Consider the following 22,621-nt stretch of genomic DNA (forward strand, 5'->3'; position numbering starts at 1 on the left):
TGTTGATTTTCAGTTTTCAGATTTATAAAATTTTCTTTTTTCAATTTTCGGAGTTTTATATTTTGTTAAGTTTATATCTTTTCACAATTTAGAGTTTCATGGATTTTCATCTTTCTCAATTTATATTTTTTTATTTGCTATTTTTCTGATTTTGCTAATTTTTTGTTCATAGTTTTACTGAGTTTTTTTTTGGATTTTCCCATTTCTATGTTTCCTGAATTTTCATGGAAATAAAAAAATAAACTGGAACTAAGAAAAAAATAAATAGAATTTTTTTCAACTTTCGGAACTTTAAAACTTAAAAAAAATAAAATGTACAATTCTGAAAATGTAACATTTAAATTTTGACTCAATAGGAAAATTAAACCAAAAAAAAATTAAACAAAATGAAAATTTAAAAAAAATTAAAACTAAAAAAAATTACTAATTCTGAAAATAAAGAAAAATTACATTTGACAAAAAAATCAGATAGATAAAAAATAGATAGGTTAATTGATTAATTTTTGATTTTCAGAAATATTTCTCTCTCAATAATTCTGATCCTGAACACTGAGTCTTGAAACATTCAATTGAAAATTTGAAAAAAAAATGAAATTTGAATAATATAGAAAACAAAATTCTCAGAAAAATTACAATTCTGTAAAAAAGGTAAAGATAAAAAATATATAAAATTTAAAAAAATCTGAATTGAGAAAATAAAATAAAAACAGAACATTTAATATTCTCAAAACTTAAAAATCTGAAATCAAACATTTAAAAAAAATGAAAAAAGGCAAACAATTTGAATTAAAATTTTGAAATATTGAAGATAAAAATGTAAAAAAAAATCTGAAATCCGAAATACAATGAGAAACTTACATCTCAGAAAACTGAAAATGTAGAAACCTAAATAAAATATAATCATATATTAAAAAAAAACTATTTTTTGACGTGGGACTACGTCTAACCGGAATATATGGGGGGTAAAATGAAAACCTAAACACAAAACATATAGGAAAAAATGCAAGATTTCGAATGGTTATAACTCGAGGCTTTTATAACAGATGGGAAAAATGTTTGTATCGATTGATAGGGAATATTTCTACGCATCTATCGCAATTAAAATAATAAAATGTTATTTTTCATCAGATGAACAATTGAATAACTGTAAAATATTAAGCGTTAAACGCCCTAACTGCCTCGTTTTGATTGGCCCGATTTACGGTTTCCCCAACACAGCCATCAAAACCAAGCAGGCTTAGGGAAATCGGTATTGCAAATACATGGAAGTAAGGGGGCTTTTGTTCCCACCGTAATGTGTTCCCTAACAGAGATTTCAAAACTAAGCCGCCTGGGGGAAATCGGCATTGCAAATACATGCAAATTGCGAGTATTTTCGTTCCGGCTAAAATGTGTTTCCCTAACACAGGCTTCAAATCCATGAAGCGTGGACAAATTGGCACTGCAAATTCATGCAAGTCGGGGTTATTTTGGTTCCGACTGAAATATGTTTCCCGAACACAGATTTCAGAACCAAGGGGTCTGGAGAAATTTCCATTGCAAATTAATGCAGGTCGGGGGTATTTTTGTTCCTACTGAAATGTGTTTTCCTAATACAGATTTCAAAACCAAGATGTGTGGGGAAATCGGCTTTGCAAATAGATGCAAACTGCGAGTACTTTCATATTAGCTTGCCTTTGTGCAGTCTAGAATATGTTTCCCTAACACGGTCTTCTAAACTAAGGAACCTGGGAAAATCATGCAGACACTAGAGGTGAATGAACTTTCAAGTTTAAAGCATATGTAGTATAAGAAGCAGAAGTTTAAGTTGTTGATCCATGCAAGCCGGGGGTGCCTCTGCACCCGCATGTTTTGTTTTGCACTTCGAAAAGCGTTTTCCTAACACGGATTACAAAAGCGGGTACGAACACACCGCTTTGGCTCGGTTATTCAAGATTGCATTGAAGGATATGCCTCCATATGTTCTGCTCACTGACTACGCATACTATTTGATGATTACGAAAAATGTTGATAACTATTTGCTGCGATAACGTCTATTGATTAAACAATATGCGTTCAACGTACATGACAAAATCGAAAATGAGTGCCTGAAGTTCATCAAATCAAGCAAATTCGCGTTTCGAGAAGTACGTACACTTGAGAGATGCAAATTTCAGAGAGTAAAATAAAATAATCGTTTGATAATTCTTCCGTTCACATATTTTGTCCTAGGCATCATACCAAACGTAAAAGGACTGTCATTAAATTTACTTGTAACGAAGAACATAATCTATCACAATGCATGAATTCACCTTGCATGGCATTTGTTCAATCTTTTTACTCACAAAGCAAATATATTGAATTCAATTGAATTCGAAAATTGTTTCATTCAATCAAAAATTTAAACAATACAAACAATTGCTAAACTACAAATGATTGCTAAGCTAAGGTAGTCCCACGTCAACCTTGCGGTTTTATTATATATATAACCCACTCATTTAAAAAAAAAACAGATACAAATGAATATAAAGGGATACAAAATTAAAAATCAAAACAATAAAAAATATAGAACATCTAGAAGAAAGAAAAACTCTTCAAATTTGGAATGAAAAAAAAACAAAATTTTAAAACTTGACACTAAAACTCAAAAAATTAAATAAAACATTAAAAAAAGAAAACTCAAAAAATTCAAAAAATGAAAAAAGAAAATCAAAATTATAATAAATTTAAAAACCTTAAATATAAAAAATATAAAATTGTAAAATCTGAAAATTAAAAAAATATCAAATTCAGAGTATTCAAAAACTGCAATTGAAACAAAAAACCAATGTTTTTAAAATTGAATGAATGAACTGTTTTCAAGAATAAAAAAATATAATATATTATGTGAAAAAACCACATAATTCTCGGAATACTAAAGAAATAATAAAGATTGAAAATATAAAAAAAACAAATTTATAAATTCTCGAAAAAATAAGTCAAAAAATTCGAAATTCAAACAATTTAAAAAAATATAAATTGGAAACATTAAGTTGTTTATGTAGAAAATTGAAAATTTAAAGAATAAAAAAAAAATTGAAACTGAAAATAAGAAAAAATAAATTAAAAATCACCTAAAAATCATCAAAAAATAAAATATTATATTCAACAAATAGTAAAATAAGGAAATATAATTTGAAAATTACGTAAATTGAAACAAAAATAAAAAAAATCAGAATTCAGAAACGAAAATTTAGAAAACCAAAAATTCAAAAATCAATTAAAAATTCGAAAGCGGAAAATTTAATTTTTTTTAAAATCAAAAAAATTAAGACACAATAAAAAAAATACGGAAAATTATAAATCCAGAGAATAAAAAAATTGAAATTCTATATTCAAAACTATGAATGTTTGAAATGCAAAGTTTTGATTGGAACTGGATTGAAAAATTTAATAAATAAAAATGTAAAGTCAAAATTTTGAAATTCAGAAAACGAAATTTAGGATGAAGAAAATTATGAAGTTGAAAATCACGAAATAATAAAATTAGACAACTTAAAATTCCTAATATCAAGAATTTAAAATTTGTAAAATTTGATTAAAAAAAAGAATCTAAAAAGAAAATTCAGAAACATGAACATGTAAGACAATAGAAATTTCAGAGGACTAAAAATTAACAAAATCGAAAATTAAAAAAAAATCACATCAAAAATTTTAAACTTAAAATGGTTCTTCCATATTTGAATTTTAAAATTGGCCAATCTAGATTCAGAATTACTTTTCTTTTCTTATAACTTATCGGAAATATATGATATTGTTCTTATTTCACTTATTTTTATCCTGAATTCGAATGGTCCGAAAATTTTGACAAATGTCGCATTTTTTTTAAATTCGTTGCTTTGTAAATTTTCAGTGTGATTTATGAATCAATCAGTTATCATATATTTTTGTGAAGAGGTCACATATTCAGATGAACTTTCGGAAAAATGATAAACTGCGCCACAAATGTCTATTTTAGGCAAAACTTTTTCAAAAATGTTCCGGATTTCGAGATGTCGAGAACCTCAAGACAATGAAAGAAACGAATGTTTCAAAAGTTACCAATTTCTAAAATGGGAATTTTTGGTAAAATCGACAAAAACAATCGGAAAAAAACAATATATCTTTGAAACGAAAAAAGAGCTTTGCGACATCTTTCCAAAAATGATATAGATAGCTAGGGTCTGGTTTCTTTGAATCAATTAATTGATTTTATTTTTATTGTAAATTATTAATCTCCCGTCTTTTGGCTTCAATTTACTTCAGAATCTATAGTTTTTAGTCAGAAATTCTAATCTTTACTTTATTATATGTTTTCTTACTATCTTCTATGTATTGCTGTATAACCTTTTTAGTTTTTTGTGGTTTCGTTATTTTATTAGCTTTGAATTTTACGTCTCCAATCTTTTTTTCTATCAATATCGTTTTCGGATTCATTTTGACGTAGGACTACGTCTAACCGGAAGATATAGGGGGTGAAATGGAAATCTAGGCACTGAACACGTAGGAAAAAATGCAAGATTTGGAACGCTTATAACTCGAGCATTTCTCAATAGATCGCAAAGGTTTTTGCATCAATTGATAGGAAATATATCTACGCATCTATAATAACGAATAACATTTAATTTTTCTTGAGATAAATAATTGAATAATTGTGAAATATCAAGCATTGTCAAAATGCACTATGTGCCCATTTTTGATTGGTCCATTTTGTGCTCCTCAAATCGTACCGACCAAAAGGGCAACCAGAGCAGCAGCGAAATAGAATGAAGCACGATTGGAAAGGAAAAAGAAAAAAATAAACGAAACATTGGCCGCAGTCTCACACATGCGTAATTCTCGAGCCAGCCAGTCAGCTTAAAAATCCTCGCTCCGCTGCCGTAACGATCATTCTCATTCAAACCGTACACCACATCGGTTCGCATCACAACACATCAACAAACCAACCCAAGCAGCCATGTCCGGACATGGTAAAGGAGGAAAAGTGAAGGGAAAGGCAAAATCCCGCTCGAACCGTGTTGATCTGGAGTTCCCCGCAAGGGTAGCTAGGCCGAGCACGTTAGTACCAGTGCACCAGTCCACCTAGCCGGCGGTATATAGTTTCGGCCGCCGAAGTGATCGAGTTAGCAGGCAAAGCTGCTCGCGACGATAAGAAAACCCGCATTCGGAACAGAATACATTCGGTTCGGTGGACATCAAGACAACAGGCAGTTGCAGCGAGTGGCAAACGCAATCGCAAACGGCATCAGGTAGCAGAAGAAAAAAGTTTGTTATTTATACAAACTGCTTTGTGGCAAATCCAGAACAAGGCGGCATCGAGGGCGTTAGAAATGGTTTTTTTCAAAACCACGAGTACTAAGTTTTCTAAATTGGAACCATTCCATAAAACAAGGCGCTTTTCAGGGCCATTAAACCTTCCAAAAAAGAGTTTAGGAAATAAAGTTCAATGCGTTCTAAAACATTATCCAAAATAATAATAAAACACAAATTGATGTTTTCATAATTTGTTTGCCAGGATCTGATGAGTATGTGAATTTGGCAGTTGTTCTGAGCTTATTGATAGTTGGGGACTTTCCTGATTATTCAATTTTCACCAATTCTTAAATTGTTTCCAGATTTAAAGTACAGTAATCTACAATTAGTTCGACATTTAGCTAATTGGACGGACATGTAATGCGACTTATTTAGTTGGACATTTTTGTAAACATAGAAATCCAAATTATGACCCCACATTGAAAGTCGACACTGTACCACTGTAATCGCAAATGTTCAATTACAGGTTAAAATCGCCTCCAATGCGACACTGAGTGGCGCTTCGGCACGTGGCATTGAATGTAATTTACTGTACAACATGTGACAAAGCTGGATGGGAAGAAATTTTCCGACTGTGAAAGCTGTGGCGAGTGATACCAAATCGCTAAACAGGAAGGTTTAGCCGAACAAGATGGGGATATCGAGTGATAACAAAACAATAAACTCTTTGGATTGAAGATAATTATGTGATCCTGAAAAGGACCCTTTTTAGCCTGCTTGTGAATCCAACGAGCGAACAAATCGTAATGAATGTATTTTTTGCCATCGCTCCCTTTTAACGCTCATTCGTTCGTCTCGTTGGACTCGCCCCTCTGGCTGAGTCTGCCGATTTGTCTCTATCCTGTGAGTGTGTACCGCTAGAGTATAAAACACGCGGACCCCAAAAAAATATCTTATTTTCTTTCAAACCGTAAACCCGTGAGGTTGTACGGCATCGGCATCGTGGACGTAACAAAGGAGGACAAGTTAAGGGAAAGGCAAAGTCTCGCTCGAACCGTGCAGTTCTCCAGTTCCCTGTTGGTCGCATTCACTGATTGCTCCGCAAGGGTAACTAAGCCGAACGGATTGGTGCCGGAGCACCAGTATACCTAACAGCGATTATAGAGTTTCGGCCGTCGGAGTGCTTCGGTTCGGCGCTCATCAAGGCAACAATTAGTTTCAGTAAGTGGCAAAGTGTTTCTCCGGCACGTCGCATTAAATGTAATTTACTGAACCACTTGTCCCAAGCTGGATGGGAAGAAATTTTCCAACTGTGAAAGCTTGTGGCGAGTGGCAAATGCAATCGCTAAACAGAAAGGTTTAGCCGAACAAGATGGGGATATCGAGTGATAACAAAAACACAACACCAAAGGTTCTTTTCAGAACCATCAACATATTCATAAAGAGTAAACAGTAAACTAATCCATTTTTCAGGTAGATAGTAGAAAAAATCCATTTTTCACGTAGGAGAAGAAAATAAAACAATATATTTAAAATATATATTTAACAAAAGCTGTTCCCTTTGTGATAGAGGCGAATGAACTGCAAAGTTTAAAGCCTCTTAAAAACAAAGAAGAAGAAGAAGTCCCCTTTGTATAGTCCTACGTCACTCCGGTTATGTCCCTGACATTACCCACCCGTCTTTTTTTTCTAAACGAAACCCCTTTCCGAATAGTTGAAAAAAAAGATCCGAAATTTATTCACTAGGTTTCGATCGCATCATTCTCTTTCTCTCCAAGGTAACGCATAAAAAGTGGTAATGGCATTGACCAAACAAATCCATCCCTTTTCTCGGTTGATTCTGGTCTCGATAACCTTTATTCGAAGGTCTCCTCCTCCTCCTCCTCCTCCCCGACGAGGATCTATGTAAAAATCGAAACGCTTCATTTACCTCATTTCAATTTAACGATCCGGTCTACCCTATTAATTTGAGAAGCTTCCCTAATACAGAGCGATATTTTTCCTTCACTAATCCACACCATTTTTCCCACCGGTAAAAGCCGCACACACACGTTCCGTCCGAATGACACCCCACCCCCGCAAAACCCTCCATCCGCTCTGTTCTGTTGGCAGAACATGAATGGCCAACAAGAGCGGATTGATGAGGATCTACCAGGCGCCTTTCGCCTCTGTTTGCCACCAGAGTAAAGACAGATGAGCATCCAGCCCCGTTTGACCCTTCCGTCCCTCGGTTCTGGTGAGCGATGGTTACTCCCTTTCACCAGTGTCCTTTTTTCGTCTCCACTTTCTTTGTGCAGATAAGATACGGCTGGCCGAAAGTCATGCCATTCAATGAAAAGAAAGCGGAAATGAGGCTTCGCTCGCCAATATATGTGTGTGTCAGTATTTTTGCGAAAGAAGGTCGGCCCGAAAGGGACCAAGGACGGATATAATCACAATCAGATTATATCCACAGCGCTCACGAGTCGATGCTAATCCAATGTTCTTCTTCCGGTGGTGCCTCCCCAGTGTTCTCTGTTGATCAAAGATTTTATGGTAAACTTGCAGGACAAAATTGAACGCATCACCCGAACAAGTGGGTGTCAGAATGACCACTCTGAAATAGTTTCCACATGACAGCCGGAAATGTCCACCCACACACACGCATTCTGATGTGTTCACTCACTGCGAAGGCAGCCGTTGATAACAACGACTGATGATGCTGCTATCGTTTATGTATTCTTCCCCTGGTGGCGCCTCACAACCGAAGCGAAGAAGAAAATGGTATACAGTGCCTCACCCTCTGTGCTCTGCTCGGTCAATGGAGCGTGTTGTGACATAATGATAAATTTTCTAGCAGCCCCAGGCGCCGGGGCACACGATGAAGCCTTCTTCTCCGATGTCGTCGGGAGCAGAGCCGACGGGTTAACGCTGTCCGTCCTGCTTGCTTTATGGCCAGGGATCACATCCGGGGGATTCATTATGCCATGGATTGGCCAAGGATATGCCCTAAGGCGCGCGCGCTCACGGATAGCTTCTCGGAGATCGGTGGAATTGCTTCCTTGAGAATTGAAATTAGAAAGGCTGCAGCAAACCGACCGACCAACCAGAAACCAAGTCAACCCGAACCGTTAGGTTGGGTTTACTGATAAATTATTCAGTCGCTAATAAAAGCAGCAACCGTTCGGCCTTGATTGCAGAGCGCACCGGCATTGTGCCATCAGACCATCGCTCTTTTTTTTGTGTATGTGTGTTTGTATACCAGTTATCAGTTGTTTCTCCAAGTCTCGGAACACTGCCCCCTCGCGGCTGACTGGAATTACGATGATGAATCGTTTCGCCCAAAACGAAATTCCCCTCTTAACTATTGTTATTATTGGTAAAGCACATAATTCCCTCGTTTGCACATCCATAAGCGAGCGTAAAACGAGCATGTGTGACAGCAGCAACGCTTGATGTTTGGTGATGTGGCAGTTTTTTTTTGTGTATTTTTAGTGGTTTCTGTTATCGCTGAGTACTGCAATTTCACTGAGGTGGAAAGATGTCATGTCAACGCAGCAGAGTTGATGTGGAAGTGAGTTGTTTTCTTTTCGTTCGTTTCGGGTTGGTGGAAGACTTGGATAATCATTATCGTTAAGCGGTTTGGAGCGATAGCTGTAAGTGTTCGGGTTCCTAATGGTTCCGTGTTTTTGCTTATCAATGCAACTTCTTGGTCAGGCTTGATTCTTTGTTATTTTTTCGGTCCTATTGAACTGAATGTAACATGGTGTCTTCTTGAACACAGTTTCAGTTGTATTTCCGCCGTAAAGAATGAAGTCTCTATCATTCGATTGTGTTTCGATTGGATATGAGGGCCTTATAATGCAAGGGGTGTAAGTGACTTGATCGATTTCTCTTCATCAACTTTTTCTTTAGTTAATAACTCAACTGCAAAAAAGTTCCAATTTAAGTTCGCTATAGAATCCGATAGATGAGTTTCTGATCTTCCACATTGTCAAACACAACTGGAAATGTATTTGCAGCTAAGCTATGACCAGAAGAGAGAGTCGATGTAGAGAAATCGATCAAATCACTTACACCCCTTTCATTCTAAGCCCCTATAATATATAATGATTTCACGTGGAGACCTATAGTTTTCCGTTCTTCAAAGCAGCAGAATATTTGAATACGCCTGCTTTTGTTTTATTTGTAATCACTCCGAAGCAGACTTCATCTACGATAAAAAGGTCCGATACAACTTGCGACTTGAAATTTTTCAAGCGAGCTCTCTTTTTGACGTAGAACTACGTCTTTCATTAAGGGTGCCAAATCAGAAAACAGGTCACGTTTTTATGAAATAAAGTTAATGTTAATAACTATTTTTGCCGCGAACGGATTTTGACGATTTACATACCAAACGAATCGGAAATTCCGTAAGATTTGTTTAATATGCTATAAATTAGATTCTCCTGGTTTGTAGATGTTTAAAATTCATGAAAACTTTAAGCGTTTCCATTTTTCCATACATTTGTGCTGTCCATTTGTGTGCTTTCCCGAACAGAGCGCTCAATAACGAGCAGCTTATCGACGACCAACGGAGGGGAAATCGTAGGATTTAAAGTCTCCGTGAACAAAAGAAAAGGTAGAAGAATGAAGGGGAATACTTGCCTAGAGTATAAACAGTGAATCTCGCTGAGGAAAACTTTCATTCGGCATCGGACTGTTGAGCAATCCAGTTCACTTTGCTTTCGCTGCGCTTCGATCTAAGATTGGATCCCACCAGTGGTAATCCAACTTGGATATCATCGTTTGGTTTTTCTGTTCGTTTTTTGCGTTATTCGTATCGTGTGTTTTTCTTCCCGCGTCATAAATTGGACGCTTCGCGTAGTGTGTGATGAGCAAGAAGAAGAGGAAGGCAGGTTCGAGCCCTATAAAAAACGAACGCATTGCCAGGGGCAATAAAATTTCGAGGCATGCGTCAACTAATGCTGCACGCGATGTTGGTGCAGTGAAAAGCGCTCGCACTGAACCGAGCCTTCGCGAGTGACACCGCATCGAACAACAGCGAAGTAGGCGATTTCGGCGCGTAGGTCGAAAATGTAAACGCCGTTACCCAGGCAGCAACTAAAATCAAGCTCCCCCCGCTGGTGGTAAAGGCGGTCGCTCTTGACAAACTCATCAGCGAATTCGCATCGATGGGTGTTACAGCAGAGAACAAGCTGTGTGGCATAATTCAGTCTTTTTCCAAGCTGTTAACATTGTTTGTTTTCCGTCATCATAAGGGCTTCGTTGGTGCCTTTGAGAATGCATCAATGCATCAAACTGACGTTATGGCGAATCAGGCGGTAAGTTGAGCGCCAAAAAAATATTTGGGGAATACCAAGCATCTTAAATGTCTTACTGGAATGTTATAAGTTATTTGGGTTCGCGTGCCAATTTTTTTTTTTTTTTATGGTCATAGTTTTGTTTATTTCATGTTTTTTTGACGTAGGACTACGTCTTTCATTTCTATACCGGAGTGTAAAACCAAAGTTTCGAGAACGAAAGCGTTACGCTGGAGACCGAGATTTTGAGCGTTAATAGCTCTTAAACAACTGAACGAAATGGTATGATAAACACTTCATTTGAAAGATAAAATGTCTACGCGTCATATACTTGTTACTTTTTCATCCAAAAACTTGTTTCAATAGTCTTAAAATTGCTTTCAAAACAGGCTATTGAAATCACCAATCGGTATATAAGCGAGCGCCGCTCGTAAACCCCCTCAGTTATGATTGAACAGCGATTGGAGCATGTTGTCGCTGTTGTTGTGAAGCTAATTTCGTTTATCATGAAAACGTTGATGAACGGTGTCACCAAGAGCCTGTTTGTGCACCTAAGGCCAAAAGGGAATCCATCAGGAGGAGAGTGATGCCACGGTTCCGCTTGAAACATCGGAGCAGCCGCCACACACACACACACACACACAAACATACACGCGCGGAATTCTCGTTGCTATCATCGTTGCTGAAAAATAATCTGCCAGTTCCCCTGGGAATTGAAAAATACATTCATGCGAAAGAGTTTATTTTAATGTTTTCTATCCATATAACACTTCAACCAAATACATTTGGTTTTGTGATTTTTCAATCAATCGCAATTAACAGGAAAGCTTCTGAATATATTATAAATTTTTTTTCCCCATCAGTGGAAATTTTCGTATCCAATATTGGATGCATAACATGAAAAACGGAAAATGTTTCACATCGCGAAAATCAAGTCATTTTCGAGCGATTATTTGCTTTCTACTCATATAATGCTGCGACCAAATACATTTCGTTTTGGATTTTTTCAATCAAGTGCGATCAACGTAAGACCACGTCTTTCGGCAATTTATTAGAGGTGCAATGAATCTTTAGGAATTCCCGCTCTACGCGCACTGGCAAACAATGTTTACTCAACAATTTCTCAAACGAGAAATGGGTGTTGTGAGAAAGGATTAGCGAACGCGAAAACGACAAACGGGAGAAAGATACGTTTGGAGGTTGAAGGAAATTGGAAGAAGAAGTTTTCTGCTTCATTCTATCATTCAAATAATGTGATTCATATCACATCGTTTTGCCAGAAAGAGATTATTAATGCTCAAAGGAGGAATCGAGTCCTCCGAGGAAATTACCCAGCGCAAATTAGAGTCGACTATCGATTGCGGCATTCGTACACAAATAATTTTATAATGCAGTTTCACCAAAGTGATTTCTTCGGATATATTCACTACATCATGTCATGTATTTCATATTCTTCATTAAGAAATCCATATCCATGGCACCTATCGGTAACGAATTATTATCGAAACCACGATTTTCGCTAAATGCTCCTTTCAGTTCGGCCTGTAAAAAACTTTTATGAACTCTAATCCATCAAATTTGGAGCCCTGAAAAGGGCCGTTGATTATATGCTAAGCTAATATAGCACGCTCTCCTCGGATACGATGGGCCAGCTGGATGTCCTTGGGCTTGATGTGACGCGTTTTGCATGGATAGCACACAAATTGGTATCTTCGAATAAGCCTCCTGCAGCGTCATAACCGCGGAACTTTGGAAGCGCAAGTCGGTTTTGAAGTCCTGAGCAATTCCACGAACCAAATGCTGCAAAGGTAGCTTGCGGATCAGCAATTCGGTCGATATCTGATAGTGACGAATTTCATGCGAAGTTCCCGGTCGATAGCGATGTGGCTTCTCCACCTATCCTGCTACTGGTGCGCTTATCCGAGCTGACTTCGTGTGCCTTACCACCGAATGACTAACGAGCTGTCTGCGAAAGACTAACGAGCTCGAGTCCTCACGGTGCGAGAGTAGAGTAAGAAATGAACGAAAGCAAAGGAAGCGTCATTTTATAAACCATAAAAGTATAGAATCTAAATCCCACCCTTATTATATTCGTGAGTATACAGTAAGCTTATATAATAAAGAGGGTGGGGTTTACATTCGATTCTTTTATGTTTTATAAAATGACACTTCCCTTGCTTTCGTTCATTTCTTACTCTACTCTCGCACCGTGAGGACTCGTTTCATCGGGACTAAGCAGACAGCTCGTTAGTCCTTCGGTGGTAAGGCACCACGAAAGCAGCTCGGATAAGCGCATCAGCCGCAGGAAGCGTGAAGAAGCCACATCGCTATCGACCGGGAACTTTGCGTGAAATTCATCGCTATCGGAAGTCGACCGAATTGCTGATCCGCAAGCTACCTTTGCAGCTTTTGGTTCGTGGAATTGCTCAGGACTTCAAAACCGACTTGCGCTTCCAAAGTTCCGCGGTTATGACGCTGCAGGAGGCTTATTCGAAGATACAAATTTGTGTGCTATCCACGCAAAACGGGTCACATCATGCCCAAGGACATTCAGCTGGCCCATCGAATCCAAGGAGAGGGTGCTATATTAGCTTAGCATATAATCATCGGCCCTTTTCAGGGCTCCAAATTTGATAGATTAGAGTTTAGAAAAGTTTTTTGCAGGCCAAACTGAAACGAGAATTTTCGTTTGGATGCCATACAGCATCGAGAAAATTCCGGAAAGATCTAATTGTTGCTGAAAAATAATCTGCCAGTTCCCTGGGAATTGAAGAATACATCCATGCGAAAGAGTTTATTTTAATGTTTTCTAATTATATGGCGAACACAGCGACCAAATACATTTGATTTCGTAATTTTTCAATCAAGTGTAATTAGCTGGAAAGCTTCTGTAGATTATTCTTTCCCATCAGTAGGATATTTTCGTATCCAATAATGGATGCATAACATGAAAAACGGAAAATGTTTCGTATCGCGAAAATTATATAATTTTCAATCGATTATTGCTCAGTCGCCGAAATTTTCATACTCAGAGAGTTCATTCTCCTCTAGTTTGCCTTCCAAATTGCCATCGTAAACCACACCTTCTCTCGATTCAATCACGCACGAAAAGCATACTGAAATGATATTCTGATGGTGAAACCGATTCATTTTTCGTGAGGCGTCGTGCACAAATTACGTAACGCGATAAGGGGGGAGGGGTTAGATGTTGCGTTACTTTCTGTTTATTAGAGATAGGAAATTGCGTTACGAAAGGGGGGGAGGTTCAAAATCCGGATTTTTGCGTTACGTAATTTGTGCACGACGCCTGAGAACATCGACAAGACAACATCGTTACTGAACGAGCTGAACGGCGAGGGATCGAGGTATTCATTACCTGGCTTGACCTGACCTGAAATGCAATCAGTTTGTTTTAACTGTGAGGGAGCGCAGAAAAGCCGATCGATCAGAAGGAGAAGAGAAGGTGACCAAGAGAGTATCAGCATCGAAAAACGGTTCCCCGGGAAGACATCGAAGCAGCCGCCACACACAGACACTCACATAATATAATACTGCGACAACATACATTTGGTTTTGTGATTTGTCAACCAAGTGCAGTTAGCAGGAAAGCTTCTGAAGATTATTCTTCAGAACAAGGTTTTTTGTATCCAATATTGGATGCATAAAACCTTGAGTCTCCAACGTAACACTCTCGTTTTTGAAGTCACCCAAATATTTATTTATTCATTCATTCAGGATGGATTTAGATTCAACTTCAAACAAATGATCTCTAAATCAACGATAGTCCTACGTCACCCTTGCGGTTATACCATAGATATAACCCACTTCCTGTTTTTAATTTGAAATAATGTGGTTAGAACAACATAGACACCGATTGTAGAAATTTACAAGATAAAAAAATCTTACTCTACCAGTAAAGGGTGTGTCACATCAAATTGCATCACGGAAAAAACGCTGTAGAAATTTAATTTTTAGGAATTATATCTTCAGCTTTCGCTTATAATCAGATAAGAGTGTATAGATCACGTTGGCCATGCTTCACTGTCAATTCATCGTAACTTTGGAAAAATGTCGTCGAACGAAAAAGAGCGTCGTGAATTAATCCTGTGCACTCATTTCGAGAATCCGGAGTTGTCACATCGGGACATCGGTAAGATGCTGGGAATCGTCCAATCCACGGTCAGCAGAGTACTAAAACGATACTTCGAGAACCTAACCATCGACCGGAAGGTGAAGAACGGCAAAAATGGATGCTCCGTCAGTGAAAAAGATCACAAGCGCGTAGTTAAGCAGTTTAGACGTGATCCGAGAAGTTCGGTGCGGGATGTCGCCAATAAGCTGAATTTGTCAAGTTCATTCGTCCAGCGGACCAAGCAGCGGGAGGGCTTGCGTACATACAAGGTTCAGAAGGCTCCTAACCGCGACGAAAGGCATAAATGGTGGGGAAGACGCGAGCCCGGAAGCTGTACACCGAAATGCTGACGAAGCCACATTGCCTGGTAATGGACGGTCTACTGGGCGAATTTCTACAGCGTTTTTTCCGTGATGCAATTTGATGTGACACACCCTTTATAGCAATGAATAAAATGAAATTTGAGTCTGGAAGTTGAATTCACCATGTGAATTCACTTGCTTTAGTCCAATTTCGCTACATCGATCAACCAAAAAAGGAGGAGCAAACAAAAAGCTATAGGTACAGGTTTCATCTAGGCTAGGCTAGGCTTTTGTTTTAGGCAAAATGCTGCGTATCAAAAAATGTTGACAACTTGGGCGCATTCATTGCTCATTAATATGTTTCTCCGTCTACCAGTTTTCAGCGGGTAGATAAAGCTGCATTGGCCTATCATAATCACCGGATTGTTTTACGGTCTAGCCCTGGTTTTTCCCATAATTGTTTACTCAGCTCTTGCTCAGAATGCGAACTCTACTCGAAGATCTAGCCATGCTTTATCGCTCCAATCGGAATACTTGTGGAGGGTACTTTCAGCGCATATCCGATGGAAGCAATCAATTGGTGTGTGTGTATGTGTGCTCAACAAAGTCAAACCAGAATAGTTTGAAGTGTCCCTCCGAGCCTAGTTAACTCGATAACACATTTGCATGCACGTCTCGTCGAAAATCGATTCTCGCTTCTTATCAGCGCCTAAGATTGTAGGCAGCAGCGAATGACACGTCTTCACGTACTTGCAACACAACCATCTCCCCGCCCCATTTCCATTTCGGAATATTAGATTCCTCCTCCGGACGTCACTTTCACGTCACATCTGTGTGACAGGCCAAGGCGCACGGTAGGCTCTTCCGATAATGAACAAATCTTCACCTAACTGACGGGACGAAATGAAGCCATCCAAAACGGGGCCCATCAAGAAATCAACCCATCTTTCTCGTCGTCGTCTCCCTATCCGATACGACTGTTTTTGACAAGTTGTCTTGTTTTTCTGTCCGAAATATACGAAATACGATGCACACAGTTAGTTACGAGCTGGCGAGCCGAGTCGAGGCGATTAGATAATACAAGTGCTGCCAGCGTTCGTTTCCAGGGAATTACCTGGAACCCAGCTGGAATTATGTAACCTTCGAAGTATGGCAACCGTCTCGACCTTTACAGGTACGAAAGTAATTAGAGTGTGTTTGCCCCTGATTGGCAGCAGTAATTCCGTGCCATCGGGGGCGCCTCATTTACGTGTCATTGACGAACGGTCGGACAGTGTGCTTTTGCGCTTACGTATGTATGCGAGAGAATGGGTGTGAGCGTGTGTGTGTGTGTGTGTGTGCGTATAGGGAATGAAGTTTGAATGATAACACCTCTTTGACACAGGTGCTGCAAGATGACCACTGTTCTTTGCCTTCGAATGGATGGAATATAAATTGGCCTTATTCCCTCGAGGGGGGCACATGCACTCCTATAAAGACATGCAAAAGCCTGCGCGAACACTACTTACCAAATGAAGGACGGTGTTGACCACCTCCCGGTTCGAGACCTGGCCGACCTCGATGAGTCCGATCAGGACGGCGAACTTGAGATTGTCCGTCATCGACATCTTCACCACCTCCTCCGGCCGTTTGATGTCGCTATAGGGCGGCCTCGTAAGGTCCGCCATTCTGACTGCCAGCTTCGCCGGTATCACTTTCCGCTGGTTACTTCCGAAAATAACGTGTTTTTTCAGTGAAGGGAACAATAGAATCCTTTTCCGTTCGCTCGACTCGCACTTTCAGAAGTTGTCACATGAATGTAAACACTTGCACCTTGCGTTTCCTCTCCGTCTGCTCGCAAAATACGCAGACCAGAGGCAAGAAGGGTTGCTTGCCAACCAGCGGAGAAATCCCCCGTTTGCTTCGATTTTATTTCGCTACCTCTCCCTCAGAACAGAACAAATCGAAAGATAACACCGAAATCCTTCTTCTCCGTGTACTTTCTTCGCACGGAATTTTCGCTTCGCCCTCACGTAGCACACAATATTTTTTCTTCAAGCCTATCTTCGAGCGCTTCCACACAGGTGGACCTCCTGGGGGATCCTGTAGGGCTCATTCGGTTACTTTTTTCTTCTTCATTACGGCACGGATTTTTGCAGCACCACGAAACTCCTGCGCCTCCGGTGAGAAAATGATTCACATTTTTTCACACACGCACACGGAGACACGTAAAAGCATCACACACCAGAAGAGAACAGTAGAATGGAAAAAAAAACGCAGCTCGCTACGATTTCAAAACCAAAGAACCAAAGTGGATACCGTGTTCCGGTAAATCCAGTCGCTTCCACTTCCGGTCTCAAAACTTCAACGACTTCTTCCAGCAAATTTGAACCCGATAAGAATTTTGCTTTCAAATCCCGAATTGGAACGCGGACAAAACGAGAGCGACACGGACACGAGACACCCGTAGCAATGAATCGACGCGAGCAAAATCATCGATTTTCGCGTTTTTCTCTGTCATGCAACCCCTGCTGCTGCTGCTTTTTTCGGAGTCGATGCGATCGACCGTCAGTGTTCTGACAGTTCACGGTGGTGCCGTCTCGCTTGCGCTCGAGCGGTGATAAGCGTGTGCGCGAGGGAGATGGAGCGAGATAAGGAGGCGGTTTGCTGGAACGAACTAGGGAGTGCCCGGTTGATGTTTCGTGCTGTGTGAGCATGTGGGTGCCGTGTGCGGGTGTGTGCGTGATAGGCGTGACAGGTGCGACTGTCAGTGCGACTGGTATAAAACAAGGGGACCGCGGCTGTGCGTGTTGTGCAGGGGTATAACAACGGGCGCTTTCTGGACGTGATTGCACAGAGCGTTACATCGATTTAGGCGTGAATAAAATATTTGTAAATTTTTTTCAATTACATTTCATGCTTATAAGATTCTTATTATTTATTCAGGGTAAATGATGTTGGTTTGTCTAGTCCAAGGAAAGTGAAGAAAATGTGCTCTTGGTTTGTGTACTTTTTTGAATGTTCTAGTCCAGCGCATCTCTGTCAAATCAGGTATTCAAATTTTTCCAAACATTGATGAAATAGCATTTTTCATGATTTACAACAGTTTTACAGGATATTTTTACGGATTCACAGCTTATAAAGTTCACCTTCTATTGGTGTCAACGCGCCCTGCATTTGAGCTAATTTTCAATCAACCACCAGATGATTATTTTGTACGTATTTGAAGTGTTACAGCGGAAGGACTCGCGAATGCGGCAAATAAAACGCGATAACTATGAAATATAGTTTTAACAATGAAAGAATGAAAACGTGTTTATTGAATTTGACTTTCGGATAGCAGAGCGTAGTTCAAGATAACGAGCTCTAAAGGTGAGTGAATAATAAAATAACTTGAGCGCGCCAGGACGAGGGGCGCATGGATGGCAGTGGATGTATGTAATTCAACAGTATTTGGACCTTTTCTGGATTATAAGACTTACAAATAAAAACACTTACATATATTACAAAATCTACTTGAAAATTCAAATTTCTTCATTTAAAATTGAGGAATTCTGAAGCCGGACAAACCATGATCATAATTTCTCTTTGAAGAAAATCGTTAAAAACATAAAAGATTTAACAATTTGAACGTCTTATGGTATTATTAGCATTAGACAAACTAAACAAACTAGAGGGCATGTTAACAAACCCAAACTCGTCTTGTTTATAAGTGATTTTCATGAAGAAAAATCGATTTGCGTTTACTAGATGCGTGAAAACACCAAAAAATCGGACAAATCAACATCATTTACCTTACTCATTATTTTACGACCGTATTTAAAAATAAAAACGGGTGGGTAATGTCGGGGACATAACCGGAGTGACGTAGGACTATACAAAGGGGACAGCTTTTGCTAAATATATTTTTTTAAATATATTGTTTTATTTTCTTCTCCTACGTGAATACCCACCTATCTACCTGCAAAATTGATTAGTTTACTGTTTACTCTTTATGAACATGTTGGGGTTTCTGAAAAGAACCATTTGTGTTGTGTTTTTGCTTTTTTTTTTTTTACAAACTTTCTCAATTTTTTCTCACTATCTCATAGTTGATTCTTGATTTTTTTCTGAAGGCTTTGTACTTATTAAATGTTCAACGCCGGGCATCTTTTGTTGTTGTTGTTATTTTGTATTATAGAGACTTTAAACTTTTTAGTTCATTAGTCTCTAGCCGTGAGAAAGGCCCTTAAAACTCTACTCTAACTCCTGCATTACACCTCTGCCCCCATTGCCTTGAGAAAGGCACTCGATCTCTCGCCGTTCAGCTCGTCCAGCAACGATGTTGTCCAGTCGGTGTCCACACAAAGAATGTCCTACGGTTTGGACGAGAATGATGGGGCATCTTTTGGCGTATGCACATATCGTACAATCAAAATGATGGCTGTAATAGGGAATGCATAGGTGGTCATCAGCTCATTCACTATCATATATTTCACTATTGAGCACATTACTGTACCTTAAACTGTGGTTTCGGAGACGAATGAATTGTAAGATTTGTATCTCCGCAAACAAAGTAAATAGAAATGAAAAAGAACTGAGGTTTTGGAGACGCACACTACGTTCTGTCGAGAATTAAACGAGCTATAAGCGTTCTGAAAAACCAACAGTAAATTAACACAGGATTAAAGTCCTTTAAAATAAGAACAGAGCAGCAGGAAATACATAGCTCATCATGTTGCTCCTTAGTTATGTTTCTATACAATGCAGATGTAGCGTCAGTCAATTTTCAACATCAGTTATCAACCAAAGAAAGCAGTTCTTGCTACCGAGAAAATTCGTTAATGCCATCCTGCATACCATGTGTTGTAATTTGAAGCCACTTTTAATTCGGAAACCATGCATGGGTTTGTGAAAACTGAATGATCAATTTAAAAGACCCCAAACCAATAAATTCAAGAACAAGCATAAACAAAATAAATCAGTTTATATTATATGTCATATTATGTCACTTTAGAATGCATTGGTATCGTGAAAAACTTTTAATAACTCTTCTTTGAAAGGTTTAATGGCCCTGAAAAGCGCCGTGTTTTACGGTGGCTGGTTTTGCCACCAAAACAGTCTGTATAAACAAACTTATTCCTTCTTCTACCTGCTGCCGTTTTGCGATTGCGTTTGCCACTCGCTGAAACTAGTTGTTGCCACCGAACCGAATGTGCTCTGTTCTGTATGTGGGTTTTCTTATTGTCGTGAGCAGCTTTGCAAGCCAACTCGAGCACTCCGGCGGCCGAAATTCTATAACCGCTATTAGGTATACTGGTGCTCCGGCACCAATCCGTTGATGCGATGTGATGTGAAACGATGCCATACAACCACACTGATTTACGGTTTGAAAGAGAATGAGATATTTTTCAGCGGATTCGCGCATTTTGTACTTTAGGGGTACACGGTCACAGGATAGAGACAAATCGGCAGACTCAGCCAAAGGGGCGAGTCCAACGAGACGAACGAAAGAGCGTTAAAAGGCAGCGATGGCAGAAAAATATATTCATTACGATTTGTTCGCTCGTTGGATTCTCATGCAGGCTAAAAAGGGTCCTTTTCAGGATCACAAAATTATCTTCAATTTAAAGAGTTTATTGTTTTGTTATCACTCGATATCCCCATCTTGTTCGGCTAAACCTTTCTGTTTAGCGATTGCGTTTGCCACTCGGCACAGCTTTCACAGTTGGAAAATTTCTTCCCATCCAGCTTTGTGACATGTTGTACAGTAAATTACATTCAATGCGACGTGCTGAAGCGCCACTCAGTGTCGCATTAGAGGCGATTTTTTTGAACATTTGCGATGACAGTGGTACAGTGTCGACTTTCAATGTGGGGAATTTGGATCTCTATGTTTACAAAAATGTCCAACTAAATAAGTCCGTCCAATTAGCTAAATTTCGAACTAATTGTAAATTACTGTACTTTCAATCTGGAAACAATTTAAGAATTGGTGAAAATTGAATAATCAGGAAAGTCTCCAACTATCAATAAGCTCAGAACAACTGCCAAATTCACATACTCATCAGATCTTGGCAAACAAATTATGAAAAAATCAATGTGTTTCATTATTATTTTGGATATTATTTTAGAAAGCATTGAACTGTATTTCCTAAACTCTTTTTTGGAAGGTTTAATGGCCCTGAAAAGCGCCATGTTTTATGGATAGTTCCAATTTAGAAAACTTAGTACTTGTGGTTTTGAAAAAAACCATTTCGAACGCCCTTGATGCCGCCTTGTTCTGGATTTGCCACCAAAGTAGTTTGTAGAAAGAACAAACTTTTTTCTTCTGCTACCTGGTGCCGTTTTGCGATTGCGTTTGCCACTCGCCACTCGCTGCAACTGTCTGTTGTTGTCTTGATGTCCACCGAACCGAATGTGTTCTGTTCCGAATGCGGGTTTTCTTATCGTCGCGAGCAGCTTTGCCAGCTAACTCGATCACTTCGGCGGCCGAAACTATATAACGCCGGCTACGTGGACTGGTGCACTGGTACTAACGCGCTCGGCCTAGCTACCCTTGCGGGAAACTCCAGATCAACACCGTTCGAGCGAGATTTTGCCTTTATCTTCACTTTTCCTCCTTTGCCATATCCAACCATGGCTGCTTGTGTTGGTTTGTTGATGTGTTGTGATGCGATCCGATGTGGTGTACGGTTTGAATGAGAATGATCGTTACGGAAGGAAGGAAGGAAGGTATTGTATTATAGAGACTTTAAACTTTTGCAGTTCATTCGTCTCTAGCCTTGAGAAAGGCCCTTTGAAAACTCTACTCTATTCTACTCCAGCGCTACCACCTCCGCCCTCTTGCCTTGAGAAAGGCATTCGATCCCTCGCCGTCCAGCCCGTCCAGCAACGATGTTGTCCAGTCGGTGTCCACACAAAGAATGATCGTTACGGCAGCGGAGCGGGGATTTTTAAGCTGACTGGCTGGCTCGAGAATTACGCATGTGTGAGACAGCGACCAATGTTTCGTTCATTTTTTCTTTTTCCTTTCCAATCGTGCTTCATTCTATTTCGCTGCTGCTCTGGTTGCCCGTTTCGGTCGGTACAATTTGAGGAGCACAAAATGGACCAATCAAAAATTGGCACATAGTGCATTTGGACAATGCTTGATATTTCACAATTATTCAATTATTTATCTCAAGAAAAATGAAATGTTATTCGTTATGATAGACGCGTAGATATATTTCCAATCAATTGATGCAAAAACCTTTGCGATCTATTGAGAAATGCTCGAGTTATAAGTTGGAACGCTTGCATTTTTTCCTACTTGTTCAGTGCCTAGATTTCCATTTCACCCCCTATATCTTCCGGTTAGACGTAGTCCTACGTCAAAAATATAGAACAACATAACTGTTGTAATATAAAATATAAATACAGTAGAACCCCGATTATCCGCGGAATAGTCTGGCTAAGTCACCGTGGATCACAAAAATCGCGGATAATGTAATTAATGACTAAAAAAGAGATGCAAATACAATATTTTAGCATGATAACTATGTTTTATCAATAAAGGAATCATTAAACTATCCACACGGCAGTGGAACTTCATACAAATCACTCGTCGAAAAGTGTCTCCTTTTTCACCGCTTGTTTACATCGACGAATATATTTTTTTCCACTATGTTTCGTAGGAGAGTGTATGCATACTGACA

At 39.1% G+C, this 22,621-nt stretch overlaps 1 protein-coding gene across 24 annotated transcripts in view; it reads right to left on the reverse strand.

The window, feature by feature from the left end:
- Window positions 1–17,446, reverse strand: part of LOC129762521 (neurobeachin) — a 250,072-nt gene extending 232,626 nt beyond the window's left edge. For all 24 annotated transcript variants that reach the window (XM_055760855.1, XM_055760856.1, XM_055760843.1 and 21 more), the window contains exon 1: window positions 16,475–17,446. In XM_055760855.1, the coding sequence (XP_055616830.1) occupies window positions 16,475–16,633 (159 nt within the window). In that variant the 5' untranslated portion in view covers window positions 16,634–17,446. The remainder of the gene's footprint in view (window positions 1–16,474) is intronic.
- Window positions 17,447–22,621: the final 5,175 nt, after the last annotated feature.

This window comes from Toxorhynchites rutilus, chromosome 1 (genome assembly GCF_029784135.1).
Source record: "Toxorhynchites rutilus septentrionalis strain SRP chromosome 1, ASM2978413v1, whole genome shotgun sequence".
NCBI classification, from domain to species: Eukaryota; Metazoa; Arthropoda; class Insecta; order Diptera; family Culicidae; genus Toxorhynchites; species Toxorhynchites rutilus.